Source organism: Podarcis erhardii (genome assembly GCF_964252035.2).
Source record: "Podarcis erhardii genome assembly, chromosome: 4".
In the NCBI taxonomy this organism is placed as follows: Eukaryota; Metazoa; Chordata; class Lepidosauria; order Squamata; family Lacertidae; genus Podarcis; species Podarcis erhardii.
This window is the reverse complement of record NC_138508.1, coordinates 25,417,251-25,439,630: the sequence shown is the minus strand read 5'-3', so window position 1 is coordinate 25,439,630 and position 22,380 is coordinate 25,417,251. Positions and strand designations below refer to the sequence as shown.

Here is a 22,380-nt window from a genome sequence, read left to right as displayed (position 1 = left end):
GTTATAGGTCAGACATGGGCAGCACAGGACAGAAGAACACTTACACCGTATCTCATACTCTGGAAGTATCTCATACTCTGGAATACAACCACAACCCCTACAATGGCACCACTTCACACTAGCTCTGGATTCTCTTTGGCCTGCATGCCAGTGGTGAGCAGGGGCATGTTATTTCCTCCTGCTGGAACTTCAACTCACATCTTCTGCTTCTTTTCTGATTGCACCCTTATTTTTAAAACAGATAAGCATATTATAAAGGTAAAGGGACCCCTGACCATTAGGTCCAGTCGTGACCGACTCTGGGGTTGCGGCGCTCATCTCGCTTTATTGGCCAAGGGAGCCAGCGTACAGCTTCCGGGTCATGTGGCCAGCATGACTAAGCCACTTCTGGCAAACCACAGCAGCGCACGGAAACGCCGTTTACTTTCCCGCTGGAGTGGTACCTATTTATCTACTTGCACTTTGACATGCCTTTGAACTGCTAGGTTGGCAGGAGCAGGGACCAAGCAACGGGAGCTCACCCCTTCGCAGAGATTCGAACCGCCGACCTTCTGATCAGCAAGTCCTAGGCTCTGTGGTTTAACCCACAGCGCCACCCGCCAACTGCTTTGATACCAAAGCAGTTATTGAGTGGCTGAGAATAAGTACAGTTTGTTTTAATTCTACATGGGTGCTCATAGTTCTGGATAATTGTAGATGGGTTAAATCTACTTCTGTGTATGTTCTGTGAGGACTGCAGCCTTTTGACACAATTCACTGAAAGTGGTATCTGTGCAATTCCCATTGGAAGGGACCGAGAAGGTGCACTACACTATGAGAAAGGAAACTGATTTATATTTAAAAGACCTTCCACAATATGCCACACATAAAGCGAGAAAGAGAGAAATTGCCCTCAAGGGTGCAAATAAAACATGTCAAGATTAGCAAAGCTAATTTTATCTCTTAAAAAGCAGAAGTATTTATTAGGGACTCTGAAATCTTAAAGTGCAATGTGAGTAATATAATTTGATGTAATTATAATGTTATGAAGCTGGGAGATGCAATTTAAGGCTGACGAAAGCATTAATTCACAGGAGCATCACTCCCTCTATTAGTAAAGTGGGGTGTGTAGACATGCTGGGCACCAAAGCAAATGGAAAGGAAGGAGTGATAGGTGTGAGTCCCTACAAGAAGTTGGGGTTCCTGGAGTTTTCAGGAAAATACTGAATTAGGGTGGGAGAGAACCTGCTACCCCCAAACCTGGCAGGGCTAAGGCTGTGGATTCATGCCTACAATGGAGGCTGGTCCCAGATGAAGGGCAGTACAGTATACAAATATAATAATCATAATAATATAGATACTAGTAATAATCATAAGATCCCCCTGCTATTCCCATACTGTGTTTTCACCTCAGTTCTGATCATGTTGGCTACATCCAACATACATACACACATAGATACAATAGCCAACATCAGATCTGAGGCAAAAACACAGTATTGGAATGGCATAACCCCGGCTCAAACTTTAAGGTACTTTGAAATAACAATGTGACACCCCTGATTTAGGCCAGTCTGTCTCTGGTTCTCCCAACACCAAAACTGAATGGGAAAGAAAAGAGGAGCGGAGCGGATGACAGAGCAACCCCGCGACTTCAGCACCGCCACCTATCCCATCACCCACGCGCAGGCTTCACACGATCTCTTTTCCCGATGGAAATCGCGCGTGCGCAGAGAGAGAAGAGAGAGAGAGAGAGGGCGAGCCTTCGTTCTTAACAGCTGGAATCGTTTGTAGACATAGCAAAAGTACAGAATGGCAGTTTAATGATGAGGCAGAACTTCCAAGTTCCTTTTCGCGGGTTTCTTTTTCTGCCTCCCCTAGGACACAACGGAGAAGATACCCTAAAAGAGCGGCGTCGTTTGAGATCGAGGTGCCCAACCAAAAATGAAAAAGAACAAAAGCGGGGACGGACGTTCTTACTCTCTGTGCTTCAGATATTATTTTGTGTTTGTGAGGGCGGGGGAATGAGTTTAGATTTTAGAAAGTAAGAATTGCATTGCCGGTTCCAATTCCACAATCTCCACCCATAATGAAAGTTGCAGATTTGGGAGGGAAGTTTATGGCAACAGTCCATTATTAATATATTGCTGTTAAAGCTGCGGGTTTGAGTCAGCCACTCTCCCCAAAGACGGCAGCAAATGTCATTTTGACGAGAGTGCCCTTTCAGACCTGCTTCCAATCCAAAGCTACCACTTAAGTCGCATGCAGAAGCAGCCATGGGCTCCATTAGTTTGCATAAGGACGCTATCAAATCTTTTAAGTTCTGCTTAAAAACACACACATACATTCTTCATGCGAAAAGGATAACAGCTGCTGCAATTTTCCCCAGGAAGACATCTGAAGGCAGCCCTGTTTAGGGAAGTTTTTAATATTTAATGCTGTATTGTTTTTAACACTGGATTGGAAGCCGCCCAGAGTGGCTGGGGAAGTAAATAAATATGGGCGGGGTATGTATGTATGTATGTATGTATGTATGTATAAATAAATAAATAAATAAATAAACGTGTGAAGGAGCGGCGGGGCTGGGGAAATCATCATCATCATCATCCCGGAAGCAGCAGCAGCAGCGTACGAATCTACCTCTTGCAAAGTCTATAGTTCCTGATAGGCGCTCGCGGCGCTCTTCCTACTTCCGGGAAAATGGCGGCGGCCTGGAGAACCGTTTGGGCGGTTGTCTCCCGGGGATACGTGAGGCGCGGCGGGGCGCCGGTGCTGGGCAGCCTGCGGGCCCACAGGCCCCGGGCGGGCCCCTGGCTTGCCACTGCCGCTCTGGTCGGAGGCGGCGCGCTGGTGGGCTTTGGCGGAGGCTGGAGCGGGCAGGGCGGGAGCGGCGGCTTCCTGACAGTCCTGGCTCAGGTAGGAGACGAGGAGCCGCTGCCGGCCTTCCTCCCTTTCCTCGGCGTGGAAAGGACAGCGGGGGCCGAAGCCAGCGCGCTTGCCCAACCCTCTTCCCTGTTCGTTGGTTGGTTTCCGGGCGGTTTGCGCGGCTCCCGGCCTTCCATCGAATGGGAAATATCCATAACCCGCCTCTCACGGCAGCGTGTGCCCGGGCGGCGTGGCGTTTCAGGTGGGGGCCGCGTCAGTCCTGTCGCAGCAAGAACAAAAGGGGCCCGCCTTCAATACTTGGCACGCCTCATGGCGCTTAAGCTCTGGGAAACCCAAGAGTCTCATGACCTGTCATCTTAGACGCAGGGATTTTGTTGTTGTTGTTGTTTAGTCGCTTAGTCGTGTCCGACTCTTCGTGACCCCATGGACCAGAGCACGCCAGGCACTCCTGTCTTCCACTGCCTCCCGCAGTTGGGTCAAACTCATGCTGGTAGCTTCGAGAACACTGTCCAACCATCTCGTTCTCTGTCGTCCCCTTCTCCTTGTGCCCTCCATCTTTCCCAGCATCAGGGTCTTTTCCAGGGAGTCTTCTCTTCTCATGAGGTGGCCAAAGTATTGGAGCCTCAGCTTCAGGATCTGTCCTTCCAGTGAGCACTCAGGGCTGATTTCCTTCAGAATGGAGAGGTTTGATCTTCTTGCAGTCCATGGGACTCTCAAGAGTCTCCTCCAACACCATAATTCAAAAGCATCAATTCTTTGGCAATCAGCAACTGTAAAAGGGACGGTTTCAAGCAGTGGGGATCAGCTAGAGCTTAATAATAATAATAATAATAATAATAATAATAATAATAATAATAATAATAATAATAGACACAGAATAAGCACAGTAACACAACAGTGAAAAGGGTTTTTTTTAAAATCAGTTCCGCAAGGCTGAATATAGAGGCATAAAATAGAGTTGTTTGCCCAAGTGCTGTTGACTCATTTATTGCTGCTGGGTTTTTTGTGCTTCAGAGGTCTAAGGGAGTGTTGGCACTTTTGTCATGGGGGAGACAATGATACATGGATATGATGGTGTAAATAATAATAATAATAATAATAATAATAATATTTATGCCCCGCCCATCTGGCTGGACGGCTTACAGCACATGAAAAATTGTAAAACGTTAGACATTAAGGCAAAACAAACAGACAGACAGACAAACCAACCCCACTGAGGGCATTTTTATAGTTTTGAGTTGCAGCGCCGATACCTAAAGGCGGAGTAAAAAAAAAAAAAGAGGAAAACTCAAGGAAGTGGTTATATGTGGATGTGGGGTGAGGGGGAGAATGGCTTATCTAGAAAATAAATGCAATGCTTGCTGGCTTTCCAGTACTGTACTGATTCTTGGAGTTTGAATAAGAAGCAGTGCTGTTGTGCTGTGTTAGGAGAAATACTTTAGGAAGGGTGGGTAGGTTTGAATCAGAAGTTGGTGTCCTCTGAAAGTAAAGGGCAGTTAAACTGAGCTTGAACCCTGGGAAGATGGAGGGACTCTGGGTTGGTGGTTTCTGTGTCTGGGAGATCAACCAGTTGCCTGTTAATGGATGGGGTTGCTCTCCCTATGAAAGAACAGGTTCAGAGCTCCTGGATCCATAATTGTCACAGGAAGCTTAGGTAGGTTCAGTGACTACGAGTTCATTTACCAGCTATGGTACTGTGACCATTCTTGAACAGAGATTGTTTTACCATCGTGATTCATGCATTCGTAATGTCAGGCCTTGATTATTGCAAGGTGCTCTATGTGTGGCTACCCTTGGACCTATTTCAGATGCTCCAGTTGGTACAAAATACTGCAGTTAGACCGCTGATGGGGATATGCTATTCACAGCACATAACTCGGGTGTTTAAAAGCTTGCACAGGGCCAGGTTCAAGGATCTTATATAAATTTATAATGTCTCTGACAAATTAGGCCCTCAATGATTTTTAATCCCTTTTATCCCTGCCAGATCACTGAGATCTTTGTGAAAGTCCTTGTTACTCGTGCCTTATATATCAACCAGGATTTCTGTGTCCAGTATTGTGGGCCCAATTTTGTGGAACTCCCTTCCAGTTCTAGTCACACAGGCTGTATATCTTGAGCCCACTGAATACTTTTTTATTCTAGCGGGCTTTAAAACTGAAGTCTGATTTTATATTTCTAGTACACCAACTAGAGACAGTTGTAGTTAAGTGGTATACTAATTTTTTGCATAAAATAATAATAAAATGGCTTGACAAAAGATGTGAAGGAAGATATATGGAAGTTAATTGGCAACAATATATGAGGAGCACAATTACATTTCACTTTAAGTGAGTAAGTCAGTATTTACAATGCTATTGTTGTAAGTAAACCTGACAGGAGGAAGTGTACTTGCTTCTGCTTAATAGCATATATTATAGGATAACAAAGGTGTTAGTCACTGGCAGTACCTGTGGATGAATAAACATCTGTTTTCAGTCTTACAATCAATTAATTGTAACTGGTTTACATCAACTTGTGATGTTTAATTTTCCATAATGCAGTCATTATAGCTTATCTGCTATATGTATTTTAAGTTCCATTGGGCTGATGGAAGTTACTTCTGAGCAGTCATGTATAAGATTTTATCACTAGGGCATTCATTGTTCAGCTGTATGAAGCTAAAGTTTAGTCACTAAACATACATCAAAGTATCAAATAGTTCATTTCCTTTAGTTTATATTGTACTGGCATAACTTTAGCTTGTGCTTCTCTAGTATAACATACCGTATTTTTCCAGCTATAAGACGCCCCCATGTATAAGACGTCCCCTATCTTTGGGGACTCAGATTTAAGGAAAAGGGGGGAGATATATCAGTGTATAAGACGCCCCCTAATTTTTGACATTATTTTTTAGGAAAAAAGCCTAGACTTATACGGTATATTCTGATGGACAATATTTTTTCCCATTTGCACTATGCCAGAATGTCAGTGTGTAAAAAGTTAGGAGCTTGTGTTATCTGTGTAGCTCTCACCTGATGCTTAACTTTGTTTACATAAAAATGTACTGAATTGGTTCCTGTAAGATTAATATATATTTACTCATTCAGAAAAAAATATATTTCACAAGTAAAATGCTCAACTATGCTGTCTGAATTGCATCATGTAGGAAGCCATATGTTTTAAAAACAAATAAGGACATTCATGATTTCAAAAAGAAGTTACTTACAAAACACCCTTTATGTCCATCTCTGTCCTTAAAAGGCCATGGGAATTACGTGGTTGCTGTCTGGGGTTACTTTCATTCCAAATATCAATGCTTTGTTTCTTAGGGGAAGTGAAATAGGATAAACCTTATGTCTCCTGGTGAGTACAGAGAGTCTCCAGATCCAAATAGGAAGCATTGTGTCTATTTCTAGACACCCAATAATAATAGAACTGGTGTAGCATAACGACTGAGGGTAGAATGAAGGGAAGTCCCTGGTTTAGTCTTTTAACTACAAATTGCCTAGCAGGCCTGAAGAGAGCTGCTATTTCCCACCCACTCACAAATTTACAATATGAGGAAACTTTGCGGCCTTAGGTCTCTAGTAAGGATTACTGTGTTACTGTGCACGAACCATTCTGAACACTTGAAATGTACTAATCCATATATATGGCATGTTGCTTAGACTTTTGTGTTGTCCACCTCTGAAACTAAACTTTTGTTAAAATGTAGTGACTCTTGTAATTCTCCACATTTAATTTAAAATACAATAACTTTCAGTTATTCAAATTGTGAATAATTTCAGTCGCCCTCCATTTCTTTCCCGTGGTCTGGATCTTTCCTGTTTTAGAATTTAGGATGAAGGTAGTACATCAGATTTCTGCAGTGCTCAAAATAAAAAGCTTTTTCTTCTGTGTGGACTCTGCGTAGCAATTAGCACAGTCATTTTCCAGTGTTGTTGGATGCCAGACATAGTGACACTTCATACTTGTTTATCTTTAGCACTGTATTTCCAATATTGGAGTCACAGTAATGTACTGCAGAAGATTTTGAGATGGGTCACTTCTGTCAAACATCTGTTGTTGGCTTTGACTTAATGTTTATTTTCAGACAGCTTGCAATCCTCTGCATTAACATGCCACTACACAGCATGCTCCTCTCATTAACCAAGTTGGGCTTGGAATGTCTTGTCTTCATGGGTTTACTTTTGTGATCTTAAGCCTTGAGCTCCGCCAGTTCTTTGGTACAGTGATTTGTTTTTGCATTTAATGGCCCTTCTAAATTCTGTGTATTAACTTCAGCTTCTAAATCAAACTAGTCTTTGGTCCTTTCTCTAGATTTATTCTCTGGATGCAAAAAGCTTAGCTTTGGAGTCTTCAAAAATAGCTTCATTTATTTTTTAAAGCAAAGCGATTGTCTAGATGGGCTTGCAGTTCAGACAAATGCTTTAAAAGTCACAGAGCACTTTATGCATTGAAAGTATTATAGAAATTACCAATAATTTAACTGTACTGTTAGTGAGGTATTGTAATGGGTAGACTATACCTTTATTAAGTCCTATCTAGTGGGTGGTGTGCATAACAAATAGTATCCTATACATTGAGTTGTGCTTGCAGTCTTGGAACAGAGCCATTCTCAGTGGGGGCTGAGTAGGAGTTGGTGGCCAAGTTACCTTCAGTTCTAGAACTGATCAACTTTCTTTCTAATTCCCATCTTTATTCCTCAGTCCATGCATTCAGGTCAATGGCTGATGGGAATTGTAGTCCAAAACATCAGGTTTGGGAAGGCCCCCTTGAAAGATGAAATACAAGAAGATAAAGACAGATGATGTACATATTATGGCAGGAAATTGTTTTGTTGTTTTTGCTATATGTATCTTTGTTACGGGAACTACGGGAGGATGTTAGAGGCAGAACATTCTCTTGTTACCTACATTATGGGGAGCTGGCTCCAGGCCTGTTGGCGGACCAACTCTGTGTTAGAAAGATGTCTGCAAATGTGACATGAAGGCTGGCAACATCAATCCCACCGTGTGGGAATCCCTTGCAGACAACCACAGTGCCTGCAGACAGACAATCAGGCTGTGTATCCATAGCATTGACCAGAGGAGGAATGATCACTGGGAGGAGCACAGAGAGAAGAAATGCCAGCAGCACAACTGGACACCTTCATCTACCCCAGCTGCAACAAAACATGTCTCTCCTGTATCGGTCCTTACAGTCACAGCAGGCACTATAACCTTCCAATAGTTTGACTTCACCCCCTAATGCTCACTCCTCCATTGTCTCCTGAAAAAGACAGATGCCAACCAACTATCTGTATTATTATTTATTAGACCACTATAACACCATCAGTTTACAAACAATTAAACACAATTAAAATTGTGAAATTAACAAGCTCATTTAACAAAGCAAGGTACAGTGCCTGACATAATAATTTTGCCACAAGATCATTCATAGATGAAAAATTGAATTATTCACTGAAAAACTGATGAGTAAACAACATCATTTCATGAAGTTATAGCCTGCAACAATCTCTGGTAATAAAGTCACCTACAGAAGGATTGCTGTTAGAACATTTAATTTAATCAACAAGTCTTCAAATTATGTAATTACAACACTATTCATTGTTCAAATTGATTTCTTTCCTGCATATATTATGGCTTAGAGCATTATCAAGTTTCACAATATCAAGAATTGGAGAACCTGTTTGCAAGAAGTATACATAAGTGCTTGATGCTCTGCCAGGAGCTTCTACCAGCTGGCTCAGTTGTATGAGCTTATGTGGGAAAAGTCTAGAGTTCCTATTTTAATCTCTGTCCCAGAATATAAAAACAACTTGAATTTGTACAAGCTTCTGCTTAAAATGAACCACAGATTCTAAATATGTGTGCAAATTGTATGATGGTGATAAGTGGGTATAAAATATACCTATTTACAGTACTATAGTTTTCGTATTATACATTGCTAAGCATGTGTACTTAGAACTAAGCCCCATTGAGTTTAGTGGGACATACTCCCCAGTTAATATGTATCGGATTGTAGCCTTAAGCATCTTGCAGTGGATATTTTTTCCCTTTTCGTATTATGCACAACAGGAAAGCAATGTAGTCATTACTATTATGGCCTATGTTATGTATTTTTGTGTGTAATATTTTTCTCAAATGATATCACAACCCTGAGGTCAGCATGTCTTGTCTTAGTTCACTGTCTTTTAAACCCCCAAACCCCTAACAAGATTTTACAAATCTTTCCTGGAAAGTCTTTTTATTATATGTTATAATCAAGCTAGGAACTCCCCATGCTGCTTTTATTCTGTATTAAAACATGTTAAAGAAGCTCTTTAAGTATCATGTATCCCTGAAGAAGTTTAAATAACTTGGGTATTAAATATATCCCAAGTATCATGCTTTGCATTAGTGACATACAGACATTGTCATGTTGAGTGACCAAAACAGTCAATAATATAGCAAGTATGGAATCTGTAAGGCCATAATGTTATGTTTAAATTTAGAAATGGATTTTACTTAGGGGTGTGCACTTGTTTCACAACATAGTATCACTTACAACTTTTTGAAAGCAGGATATAAATATCTTGAAACTTTGACTCTGAAAATATAGTGGATCCATGCTTTGTGTTAATATTTCAGTTAGGGTTCTGGAATATATCCAGTACCCTCTTATATACTTGCTTTTCTCTAATCTGCTTTGTTACGGATATTCATTACTTTTGCTATGTGAGATTAATTATGGAAATCCTAAGCATCATTTGCATTTATGCAACAGTGTCTTTAAAATATGCTGTATGACCAAAGGAGGATGGTGTTGATGGCTGTTATTTGTAGGACAACTCCTGTTCTTTCCTTTCTGTCAACAAATGCAATACCTTTAGTTTCTATAAGTGCTGACAGATCAATTAGCAGGAATCTAGGTAATTGGGGGCGGCGAAGCATTTTGTCTAAATTATAAAATATGGTATAAACAGCAAATTTTAACTGCATTGCCAGGCATCAATTTTCCTGTGGCTAATTAATTCTCATAGACACTAATTAATTGGCAGGTGTTCCAGGGTCCATATATTCACATAAACAACACTTAAAATAAGATTGTGTGCATTATACAATTAGTTATATTGTGTTGTGGCCAATGGTGCATGAACAGAGGCAATACTGGACAATTTCTGCTTCGTTTCCTTTCCTCTCCTTCCCCCTGTACTCTGCCCAAAAGGCGTCCCTGGAGGGCCGGGGGACCTATTGAACATTGTGGACTGTATCCTACAGGGTTCCAGAGGGATGCAGAATCACCCTAAATATTGAATGCTTAAATATTTAAAGTTAATGGATACAGAATGTCCCTAACTGATGTATATATGATTATTCCTCCTCTATACTTGTATGGTTAATCTTTCTGTTATATGTCAGTTCAGTTGGAATTAGCCCTGTGATGTGCCTACTTTGGTGATAAAGCATGGTATTCGGGCATACATAAGCCCAAGGAGAGAAGTCAAAGAAAAGTTTTCATAGCAGTAAGGAGTTAGATTGCCTCTTGAAGACTTAATTCAGAAATAACATGTGCTGGGGAAAGCTTTTGGGTTTAAGGACATGCGCACACCAAGGGCACATTTATAGAGCTCAGTTCCTTCCAACCTGCAAAAATATTTTCAGGCTCAGCTTATCTTTGCCGTAGAAAGGATTCTGAATGTGAGTTTGGGCTCTAAGAAGCAGCCAAAGGGTTGTTGTGCTTAATAACTGACAAAAGGAGAGTCAGGGGGCTGAAGCATGTTACTAAGGGTCCCACTTGAGTACTTTGTGCTAAGGAGACGCAGGTGGCTTTGTGGTATGAACCACTGAGCCTCTTAGGCTTGCTGATTGGAAGGTCGGCAGTTCAAATCCACCCAACAGGGTGAGCTCCCGTTGCTCTGTTCCAGCTTCTGCCAACCTAGCAGTTTGAAAGCATACCAGTGCAAGTAAATAAATAGGTACCACTGCAGTGGGAAGGTAAACAGCATTTCTGTGTGCTCTGGCTTCCATCACGGCAGTCCATTGTGCCAGAAGCGGTTTAGTCATGTTGGCCACGTGACCCGGAAAGCTGCCTGTGGACAAATGCTGGCTCCCTTGGCCTGAAGCGAGATGAACGCCACACCCCATAGTTGCCTTTGACAGGACTAAACTATCCAGGCATTATTAGCCTTGGTGTTAATTTTCAGTTTTCCAATCTCATTATGTGGTTCATGTGGTGGCGTTTGTCCTAAGTACAACTGCTCTAAAAGAGTGCTGCAAATGTAAAGGGAGGTACATCGGTATTTCCTTGTGATTGACTTTATTTAGCCATGTGGCAGTGTGTTCCAAACCATTCCAAACGCCTTCCAGTAAATGCGCTTACAGAAGACTGTAGCACATCTCAAGTTGATTTTTAGTGCTTAGGTCACCACTCAAGCAGGCGTTCTGATTCTTTCTTTCTTTTTTCCCCTCCATCCATCAATCAAAGACACGAGAGTGTGCTGAAGTTTCTAAGAGTTGGATAGCCTATACAGCAGCGGTGGGGAAACCTTTGTGGCTCAAGGGCCACTTTAACTCATGGTCAGCTTTTGGGGGATGTGTGCTGCTGGTGGGCATGAGCACAGGCAAAAACAGATAAGACATGGGTAGAAGAACATAGACCAATGGATGTGGTTCTTACATTGTTAGAGAAGATTACCTTTCAGCCATGCAGAAATTGGAGGTTTCTGCATGCACTCACATCTCCATCCTCCACGTATTCATGCAAGAGACCGTTATCTCAGTTCATGGACATGTTCCATGCGGGCAGCAGCACTTGAGGAAGGTACACAGCGAAGCCACTGAAGGGGGAAAACTGGGGAGGGAGAATGGCCTGAGGGAGAGGGGCCTGAGGGCCAGATAAGAAAGGTCTGGAGGGATGCATCTGACCCCAAGGTGTGAGGTTCCCCAGCCCCACCATTTACAGACACAGTAATTTGCAGGAATAGCTACATGCAGTAAAAGACATTACAGTGGTACCTCGGGTTAATTACTTAATTCGTTCCGGAGGTCCGTTCTTAACCTGAAGCACCACTTTAGCTAATGGGGCCTCCTGCAGCTGCCGCGCCGCCGGAGCATGATTTCCGTTCTCATCCTGAAGCAAAGTTCTTAACCTGAAGCACTATTTCTGGGTTAGCGGAGTCTGTAACCTGAAGTGTATGTAACCTGAAGTGTATGTAACCCGAGGTACCACTGTAATGCTGCCTGGAAATGACACAGTATTCAGCTGAACTGTTAGCTGTTGTATTTTTCAACTGGTGTAGCTTTATCTGTTGCATTTTATCATGCTAAGTCACTTTGAGATTGCCTTTGTAAAAAGCCACCAACAAATCTAGTAAATCATCATTTACTAGATTTAGCCCATCACAGTTGTTTTGTTTTTCTAAGTTGTGTTATTATAATTATTATTATTTATTAAATTTGTGTACTGCCCTTTATCCATAGATCTCAGGACAGTTCACATAAAATTACAAAATAAAAACCACAAAATACATAATAAAATTAAGAACAACAACAGACCGATAATCCCTCCTCCCACAACACATTTAAAATGTCAGCACTTTAAAATAAACATATGCTTTGGAATCAGTAGTCATTAAATTATATCTACCACTTTGAGAATGTTTAGTTAGCTATGATGGAGAGTTGGTAATCTGTTTCATGTAATTGATGACAATAAGTCTTTATATATGCTGGAAACAAATCAGACCTTTCTAAAACCCAGAAATGTCAGAACAGAGTCACAACTTCTCTAGAGGATAAAATGTAGTGCATTTTAAATGGCAACGAAAGATACCACTGACAAGTAGGTTCAAACAAAACAAAATTACTGGAACAGATCAAAATGAAGGTGGTATGGCTAATAAAATAATAGCAGTCTTGGGGCCTGTAATTCCTCCTTAGATTAGATACATGATATTTTGTTGGCACAGAGTTCAAACACTTATTCCCATACTATTAGTAATTTGACTTCAGTCATGCACAGGCTTGTTGACAGCTATTTACTAGAAATCTCCTGTAAAGTTGGGAAGGTAGACCAGGTATCCTGCTGTGCAGCAATAAAGGTATTGGCATACCAGCTGCAAGGGCTATTTTTAGCTCAAGCTTTAGGTTTATGATGGCATTGTGTATTAGTAATAAGTGCAGTAAAATTTCAAAGTAGTAGAAACCTGAACATATTCTGGCATTATGCTGTTTTGTTCCTCTTTTGAGCAACTGGAAATTTAGACCATTCCATCCATCCTGAGTGTGTTATAATGTGTACTGTTTTGAATAAGCCTTCTTGTAAAGCTAAAACTCCTCTACTACACAATGGTCCGAGGACCTCAGGATCCTGGCTGCATTGGACATATTTCATATAGACATCAGTTTTTTGTGGATACATAGCTTGACATCTGGAGGGCTTATATTGACATATGTTTAACTTAAAATATGTGTTATATGGTTATTATGGTTTTCTATTACCGACTATGGTTTTCCATTCCTAGTAGCATTATTGATATATTTTCCATTTGCTTAATTTTATTTAATTCCATTTAATTCCATTTTTAATTCACCCTGCCTTTCCCTTGTTCAGTTTTCAAAAATAATAATTTATAAATGCTCCTCTTAAGGCAGCTGAAATCTACCCACAAAAGAGCACTGTTCACTAAATGCTGTTGACTTTTTTAAAGTCACAGGCAGGGAACTGACCCAGGACTGGGAAAGTGCCTGCTGAGTAGAAGTTTGATCCATTTGAGCCACCATCCTTAAATACAATTCCACATTATTGCTCCCACATCTGACAGAAGAACATGAGCAATGTCTTGGCATTTAGTATTGACAAAAGCCTATAAATCTTCTAAAATTAAACTGTCCATTATACTCCCATTCAAATCTTCATTAATTACACACATAGTCATGTTTATGAAAATAGTATTAACAATAAGAATATAATTTCAGAGTACTGTACTAATGTATTTTATACAACAGTAGGTTAAATTATAGTGTATTTTAAGACTTCTCTGCCAAGGGCAATAAATTTAACAACATGGTTATTAAAACCTTTGTATAAAACATCATAAGAACAATGCAGACTAAACTATTCTTGCATCCGAAAAGCTGGAATGCAAAGAAGTTTTTATTCTTTATTGCCTCAAGTAAAAATTCTGTGGAAACAGATAAGTGATGACAAAGCTTTGATGTTAATAAACCCAAATGGAAGTCAAAAATCAAAGTGTGTAAACGGCTAGGTTATAAAAAGAGAGATGACAGAGTTATACCCTGTAATTAGGTGTAATTTGTGCTTTTGGCACAGCTATTTGTCCTGTATGAATGAGAGGCTGTCTTACATTTTCTTTGCTTGTATAATAGAATTACAGTACTGACACATCTACTTAAACATGTACAGGGTTTCTTTCTTTCTTTCTTTCTTTCTTTTTAAAGTATTTGACAACAGCAGCACCCCCTCCCCCCTTGAGATGCCTGACTTGGAGATACATAGCTTTAAAATTGGAAAACTTGAAGCAGCAACTTACCTGGTGCAGGTATTTAGTAGAAAAAGTAGTAGCAAAGTTTTGGGGTGGTAGTAAAATACAGGAAAACCACAGTTTACCTTTCTGGCACAAGTCTTAACCGCAGATGTACTACAAGTTGTCCACACAGACAAGAGAACAATTGAACAATTCAATTAAATAATTTTGTGATCTTGCTTGTTTAAGAGCTGCCTAAATAATGTCTGATCAGGGTTTCAAAGTAATTATATACTAAAAACAACACAATTGTGTTGGCTGTGCTACTGGTCGGGGTTCCATGTAATTGCAGCATCTGCAGGGTTATCAACTTCTTCTGCAACTGGAAGTTGAGAAGGAATGAGAAAGAGAAATCTTTTAACATCAGTGAAACTAGGATTTTATGTTGCATTTTTGTAACATTTTTGGTTGGTTATTATTTAAAATATTTATAAAAGCGTCCTCATATTTTCTGTTGAATTGTCATCATGCTTAACTCTAGTAACATTTTAATAACAATTTAACAATATAGTCCCAATTTTGTATTGCTGTTTCATTATTGCCTGTGCTAAAATTATACCCACGTATTATACCCACGTATTACCACAGTACATGTCCTTCTGTAGGTTTCTAAAAGAGAGATTGCTAAATTCTTAGGTTTAAATCCAGAGTTGCTTAAAATCTTAAGCCTTTAAAATGTACAGGATGTGCTGCAGGCTCAAAAGTAATACCATTTAGTTATATGGGGCTTACTCCCAGATATGAATGAGTATTGGGCTGGAGCCTTAGTAAACCTTTCTTGTGAGTTACTTTACTTTTTCTTGAATTGCCTGCTGAAGACTTACCAAAATCCTCTTAAAATTTCCTATAAAGCTTTGGTCAGAGGTCATCACAAACTTCATTGGTTTGTAAATACTTTGTTGTAAAATTGGTCATAAATTAGTGTAATTGTTTTTTGCTTAAAAATAGAACTGTCTTATTGTGACAAGTGCCATTAAAGTTACATAAATATTGGGATTCCAGTTAAAAAAATACATGAAAATTCTCTCTCCACGAGGTTTTTAAACTGTTTTTTAAAAAACATTTGACTGGGGAAAACATAAAGAGGTAAGTTTGAAATCATGAAAAATTAGGATAGTATTTGCTTTCCTGAATTTTGTGTCAACATTTGCTTTATTCCTGCTAGGCAGCGTACAGATTAGATAAGCATGGCAAGCAACTATATATGAGAGGAAAACTAGCTATCTGGAACTACCATAGCTTACCTTTGATCCTGGAAATAGGATCAGAGACATCCAATGCTGTGGAGTAGAAGAAGTTCATTCCTACTATGTGCTTGGCATCTTTATGAATTGTCTCTTTTCATAAGGTCCCAGTACTTCAGTCAGGGTAAAATGCACCCCCCAGGAGATAGCACAGGGAGGTGTCTTGGTTTAGTTAAGAGGTGAAATTACAGGGAATCAGGCAGAGGGCCTTCTCGCCGGTGTCGCCCTCCCTGTGGAACGCCCTCCCATCAGAGGTCAAGGAGATAAATAACTATGCAACTTTTAAAAGACGTCTGAAGGCAGCCCTGTATCAGGAAGTTTTTAATGTTTGATGTTTTATTATGTTTTATTATGTTTTTATATGGGTTAGGAAGCCAGCCACCCAGAGTGGCTGGGGCAACCCGATGGGTGTGGTATAAAGAATAAAATTATTACTTATTATTATTAATGGGTTAGGAGTAAAAAGTTAGCTATGAAAACTAAGGTGATCTAGTTGTTTATGGTGTGTTAGGAGTCCTGGATTCAAATCGTTGCGCTGCAGACAATTTGGACAATTCTGCACAGCTGTAACACTCTGCTCTGTTTAAACAATTCCACACTTGTGCAATAGACTTCCATTAGCACAAAGAGGATTTCCCCTTCCTCTTCTCTCTCCTGCAGCACCCTCTACACCCCACAAAACTTCTGCAGATGTTTGGGGGACCCACTGGAGCAGATTGGGTACGTGTGACTTTATTATCACATTTACTTTATCTAAACTTTTTTATTCTGCCCTTGGGGACACGGGTGGCACTGTGAGTTAAACCACAGAGCCTAGGACTTGCCGATCAGAAGGTTGACAGTTCGAATCCCCACAATGGGGTGAGCTCCCGTTGTTCAGTCCCTGCTCCTGCCAACCTAGCAGTTCGAAAGCACGTCAAAGTGCAAGTAGATAAATAGGTACCACTCTGGCGGGAAGGTAAACAGCGTTTCCGTGTGCTGCTCTGGTTCGCCAGAAGCGGCTTAGTCATGCTGGCCACATGACCCGGAAGCTGTACACCGGCTCCCTCGGCCTATAAAGCGAGATGAGCACCGCAACCCCAGAGTCGGTCACAACTGGACCTAATGGTCAGGGGTCCCTTTACCTTTACCTTTATTCTGCCCTTTATCATATTACATTTCAGGGTGATATTCAAACACCATGTAAACTACAGGATCTGAAAAGATTCAAATCCTGTCTGATGTGAGACTCAAAGAAAAATGCATTGAATGAGCTCTTAGAAATCAAATGAATTTTCTTACTTTGTAAATTATTTGTCAGTTTTCTTAGTTCAAGCTTGACTGGCAAATGACAGTTGGTGCTGGGAATTTAGTACACCCATTTGTGGATATATTGAGATTTAAAAATAACACATACTTTTTAAAACATCTAGAAGCTAGCTTATTCCCTGTAACCTTTGTTTTGCAGATGGATTTAGAAAGTATGCTGTATTTAAAATCTGAGCATGGATTTAGAGCAGCTTTGAAACTGTTCTTATTGTGGCAGAATAGAAATAGTGTGACATGACTACTTAATCTTTAGCTGGGCCAGGGATTCTTTATACATAATCCCATCTTTCTTAAAAGATGGTAATGCAGTGTATGTAGTGCACTGCAAAATGGTTAAAGGAAAACTTGTTAAGCCCAGAGGCCTATAATGGAAGCATTCATTAAACTGCTTTTGAAGAGTGTTTTGAGTTTTAACACTCAGATTCGTTGTTCTGGAGTTTGTGAGGTCCTCTAGATGTTGCAGAAAACTCTTAACTCCCAGCAGCCCCAGCTAGCATGGCTGATGATCAGGAATGCTGTAAGTTGTAGTCCAAGATCTGGAGGCCAAGGGTTCCTTTGTTGTATTGCTTCATTTTGATTAACATTTGTATCTTTTTAAAAATGTTACTGTCAGCCCTCTTTATAAAGAAAAAAAAGGTGGTGTTTGATTTATTAGTTAAGCGTCAGTTATCAGTGAGAGTTAAGAAAGCATGTTACATTGTTATTAAATACAATTCTCATTCTTTTAGACCACTTTAAGTTTTTTCTATAGAAAAATGTTACCTAATATGAAAGTTAAAAGATCTCCTGCTGTTTGTTGGGAAGCTGAACTCTCTTCATACTGGGTACTAGAAAACTTGTTTTGTGTGTTGTGATGGACAACAGAAGCAGTGATCTTTAGTTTGTACCTTCTGTGGCTAATGGATCGTGTGTAAGTGGAGTGCACTACATATACTTAACACTAGCTTTGATGTCTGAAAAATCACTAAAGGATCTTGTTTGAAAAACAAACCTCTTGCCATATTTGTCAGAACAATGAAATGAGCATCTCTTGAAAGCAACTATGTTGCTGTAGGGCAGGGGTCTGCAACCTTTAAGACAAAAAGAGCCACTTAGACCCGTTTCCGAAGGAAAAAAAACTGGGAGCTGCAAAACCATTGCAACATTTAAAACAAATATATCTCCGGAGCCGCAATCTGACAGCGGGCGGGAAGGTGACATCGGGACGGTGCGTGACTAACACACGCACCGCCCCCATGCGAGGTCACAGCCAGTAAAGCACCCGCCACAGTGGGGAGTGTCGGGGCGCACAATGCGCCTGCTCCCCTCGCTAGTATCCGCCCCGGAGCCACTGCAAAGGTGTAAAAGAGCCACATGTGGCTCCAGAGCCGCGGGTTGCAGACCCCTGCTGTAGGGTATTGAAACAAATGTTCCTTTGAAATCTGAGTGAATTGTAAGGAGAGCTCAGTTGCTTTATTCTTTATGGAAATTTTGTCCTTGATGAACCAGCTGTGTGGGCTCGCATAGTTTGCTTCTGTTCTTATGAATGACATTCTAAAATAAAGAGAACTACATTGGGTCAAGAGGTTGAACAAAATACTTAGGGAAATTATGATCTTTCACTGGCATACTCATGGCACATACTGGTGGGAAATGATCTCTTGTGTGTGTACTACTTCATCAGAATTACGTTATCTATATGAGCAGGTTCTACATCTCTATAACTGATTTTAAAAAAGAAAAAACCCACAGAACAACTGTGTGATTAATTAATTTGGGCATAACGTGTATGGTTCTCCACTTCCAAGCAAAGGAGTGCCAGAGCTCAAGCTCAGTAATAACTTTTAATAATGTTTTGCATGGAGAAAAAGATCTCAGTGGCCAAGCAAGGGGAAATGCCTGCATAGAAATTAGTGACCCACATTCAGTTGAAATACACCCGAGCTAGATGGACCAATGGTCTGACTTAGATAGCTTAATAATAATAATAATAATAATAATTTTTATTTATACCCTGCCCTCCCCAGCCAAGGCCAGGCTCAGGGCGGCTAACAAGCAATAATAAAAACAAGTTGAATGAATACAACTTAAAAACAAGATTAAAATACAACAATTAAAATATTGAAACATTAAAATATTAAAATGCAGCCTCATCACAGGAGGAGAAAGGAAAAAGGAAAAAGAAAGAGGGGGGAGGAAATCAGATTGGCTCCAAGCCAAAGGCCAGGTGGAACAACTCTGTCTTACAGGCCCTGCGTAAAGAAATCAGATCCTGCAGGGCCCTGGTCTCATGAGGCAGAGCGTTCAGCCAGTGTTGAAAAGGCCCTGGCTCTGGTTGAAGCTAATCTAACTTCCTTAGGGCCCAGGACCACTAGGGTGTTGCTATTTATGGACCTTGAGGCTCTCCGTGGGGCATACCGGGAGAGGTGGTCCCGTAGGTACAAGGGTCCTAGGCCGTGAAGGGCTTTAAAGGTCAAAACCAGCATCTTAAATCTGACCCTGTACTTCACCGGGAGCCAGTGCAGCTGGAAAAGCACTGGGTGAATATGCTCCCATGGCAGAGACCCCGTGAGGAGCCTCGCTGCTGCATTCTGCACCTGCTGGAGTTTCTGGGACAGCTTCAAGGGCAGCCCCGCGTAGAGCGAATTACAGTAGTCAAGCCTGGAGGTGACCGTCGCATGGATCACTGTGGCCAGGTTGGGGCGGGAAAGGTAAGGGACCAACTGCTTGATGCGGCGAAGGTGGAAAAATGTCGCCTTGGCTGTTGTTGGAATGGACAGATTCCTGCGGAATAAGACTACCTCCAGTATCTGAATCAATATGCCTCTGTGTAACTATTGCTAGAAATAACAAATGGGGAGAGTGCTGTTACACTCATATCCTTCCTGCAGGTTTCTCACAGTCATCTGATCAGCCACTATAAACCGTAGAAAAATGAGGAAAAAGCAGCTCAGCTGAGCAAAGCAAAGCAAGCAAGAGTCTTTTCTTATCTAGCCATTATGAGAATTCTAGACTAGATGGGCCTTTGGCCTGATGCAGCAGGGCTCATCTTCTGTTCTTCTTGTATTGGGCAACTTCAAGAAGCCCAGTGCCTCTCCCAGTACTTAGGCTTTGCGACCGAGAACCGTGAAAGAGTGATGCACTGCCTAAAGCAGATATCAAAATTGTAGAAGTTAAATAATGATGCTCGTATCTGTTGCTATTTCTATGATGTGTCTATTTTTGCCAGAAAAATATGTGCAGTTTATGTGACCTTAAAATGGTTGACTGAAATCCTTTAAGGCAGAAGATACCATACCACAGTATAAATAGCAGTATAGGTGCCAACCATAAATAGGCAAAAAATAATGTGTCTGACTTTAGAGTCATGTGGTTCAGTTGCATCACGTTTGAAAAATAACTGGGAATGGACGGGTGCTGAATTAATGGTATAGTTAAGCTTGTCATTAACACTTATGGCGGGGTTCTTTTTTGGAAACCATTAATGAAACCTCAGCTTTTTAGCAGCTGCCACTTTAAGAAAGCACCTGAGATCTTTAAGGTGGCAATGAAATCATTGTAACTTTTAAGTAGTCGATGTTTTTTAAATTAACATTATGCAGAACAATGGTTAAGGAAGCACTATTTAATATGATGCATCAACAATTTTCCCTGGTTGTAGGAATTGTAGGAAATCACTCTGTATTGCAAAAAAAAAAGGAATACAAAAACTCCTATACATATTCTATGTGGTAGCAAAAATAGTGAAGTTAAGTGAACTTAAAAATAATAATCAAAAAATCAAATGGAGCTTTAACAGCCTCTGCTAAAATACTTTTTAGAGCTATAAACTAACAGAATAACAGGTGCTCCAGCTTTTGTTCACCTATACTTACGGAAAATTCTTAAGCTGGTAGCTTGCTGTGTTTGTGGAGCCAACAGAGTAGGAGAGCCATAAAACTAAGATGAAATACGCAACTAACTATATTTTAACATCTATTATTTATGCTTGCACAACTTAATTTCCGTCTTATTTGAACAACATTTTGTGTTTTGTACACTTCATCACAGAATTTGGTTCAAAGCTCACAAAATACACACAATCCTGGTTTCTTTAAAAAGTACCGTAATACACAGATTAAACATGTACGTTGTTAAAAATGAGTTTTCCTTTTGGTGGGGGGACTGTTTTGAAGGGAGCCCTTGCTTTAATTGTATTTATTTAAATCTTTAGCAGATTGTCTTATAAATCTATGGTCATGTACTTTGCGTGCCTTAATATAACTTATATGGTGATTACAGATTGTATAAGGGAATGCTACAATACATTTATGGCAATATAAAATTAAAATGCATGTGTCACACGGTATCTTGCCCATTGCCATTCTTCTTACTCTATGTTGACTTCATCTCAGATAATAAAAGCAAGACAAAATAAAAATCACAGGTTTTACAGGCTTTTGGTTCCCCAATGTATAGATGTTTATTTTTGGAGCAACATTGAGAACATATGACTGGCTTTTTTGTTGTTGTTGCATAGAGAGTATTGTCAGTAAAGCATTCTTGGTCCTCTTTAGTGGTCTGTAAGGGAAGAGCTAACTCAACTGCATTTGGTATGACCTAAAGTTTCTAGCTGTGCTGAACTTGTGCATGGAGAATACTTTATTCCCACTAGAAGAAAGGTGTAACATAATATGGTTGCAGAGGTGAAACCCTTAGATAAACTCTCTGAATCGACAGTTATACTAACAAATAATGTAGTTCTTATTTTGTCTGACTTGCAATAAATTCAGGAAGGAAATGTCAACATAGTTCTTTCTTTCATCAGAACAGTCTTATGGGGGGTCATTGTTGCAGGATGACACCTTGTTGGTTTTCATCTTTTGGGGTTATGTCTGTACATAAGGAATAAATGTGTTCATTGCACTTGAGTGGCAGAACAGTTTCTGACCAGCTTATGAAGAATTGTCTAATAAAGAACAGAAAACACTTTTGGAATGTGCCACATTTAGCCCAATCCAATGTATCTTTATTTGGAAGCTTGTTCCATATGTAGGATACTGTTTGCAATTAGGCTGTAGGCACATCTGATTGTGAGTTACGCTTGTAGATGGTGTTCCATCCACATGCTCTGTTTGAAATACATGTGTGAAATGGATGGAAAATCTTTTTTTCTTCCTTTTTGAGTGACCAAATATTGCAACAGACATGGAGGGAATGCCTTTTTCATCACCAGCAACAAATGAATAGCTTCTACATATTTTTTTGTTCCTAGGAAGCTGACTTCTCAGCATTCATTGTATTGAGCTGGGAAGGGAAAGTAAAGGAAATACTATAGTCAGGTAACTGACCCAGCAGCTGGCAAATGCAGCTGATGTGGAAAAATGTAAAACAGTTTGTCTGGGACCAGAAACTTAAAGGCACTATGAGCCTAAATGGAACAATCATTCAACACCCGAAAAGGATTTTGAAAAGTCTTTGATGGAACAAAATCAT

General features: G+C 40.4%; 1 protein-coding gene across 1 annotated transcript in view; it reads left to right on the top strand.

The window, feature by feature from the left end:
- The first annotated feature begins 2,661 nt into the window (after positions 1 to 2,661).
- MICU2 (mitochondrial calcium uptake 2) overlaps positions 2,662 to 22,380 on the top strand; it is a 68,017-nt gene continuing 48,298 nt past the window's right edge. Inside the window, exon 1 of the mRNA XM_081860559.1 lies at positions 2,662 to 2,892. Within this exon, the coding sequence (XP_081716685.1) occupies positions 2,677 to 2,892 (216 nt within the window). The 5' untranslated portion in view covers positions 2,662 to 2,676. The remainder of the gene's footprint in view (positions 2,893 to 22,380) is intronic.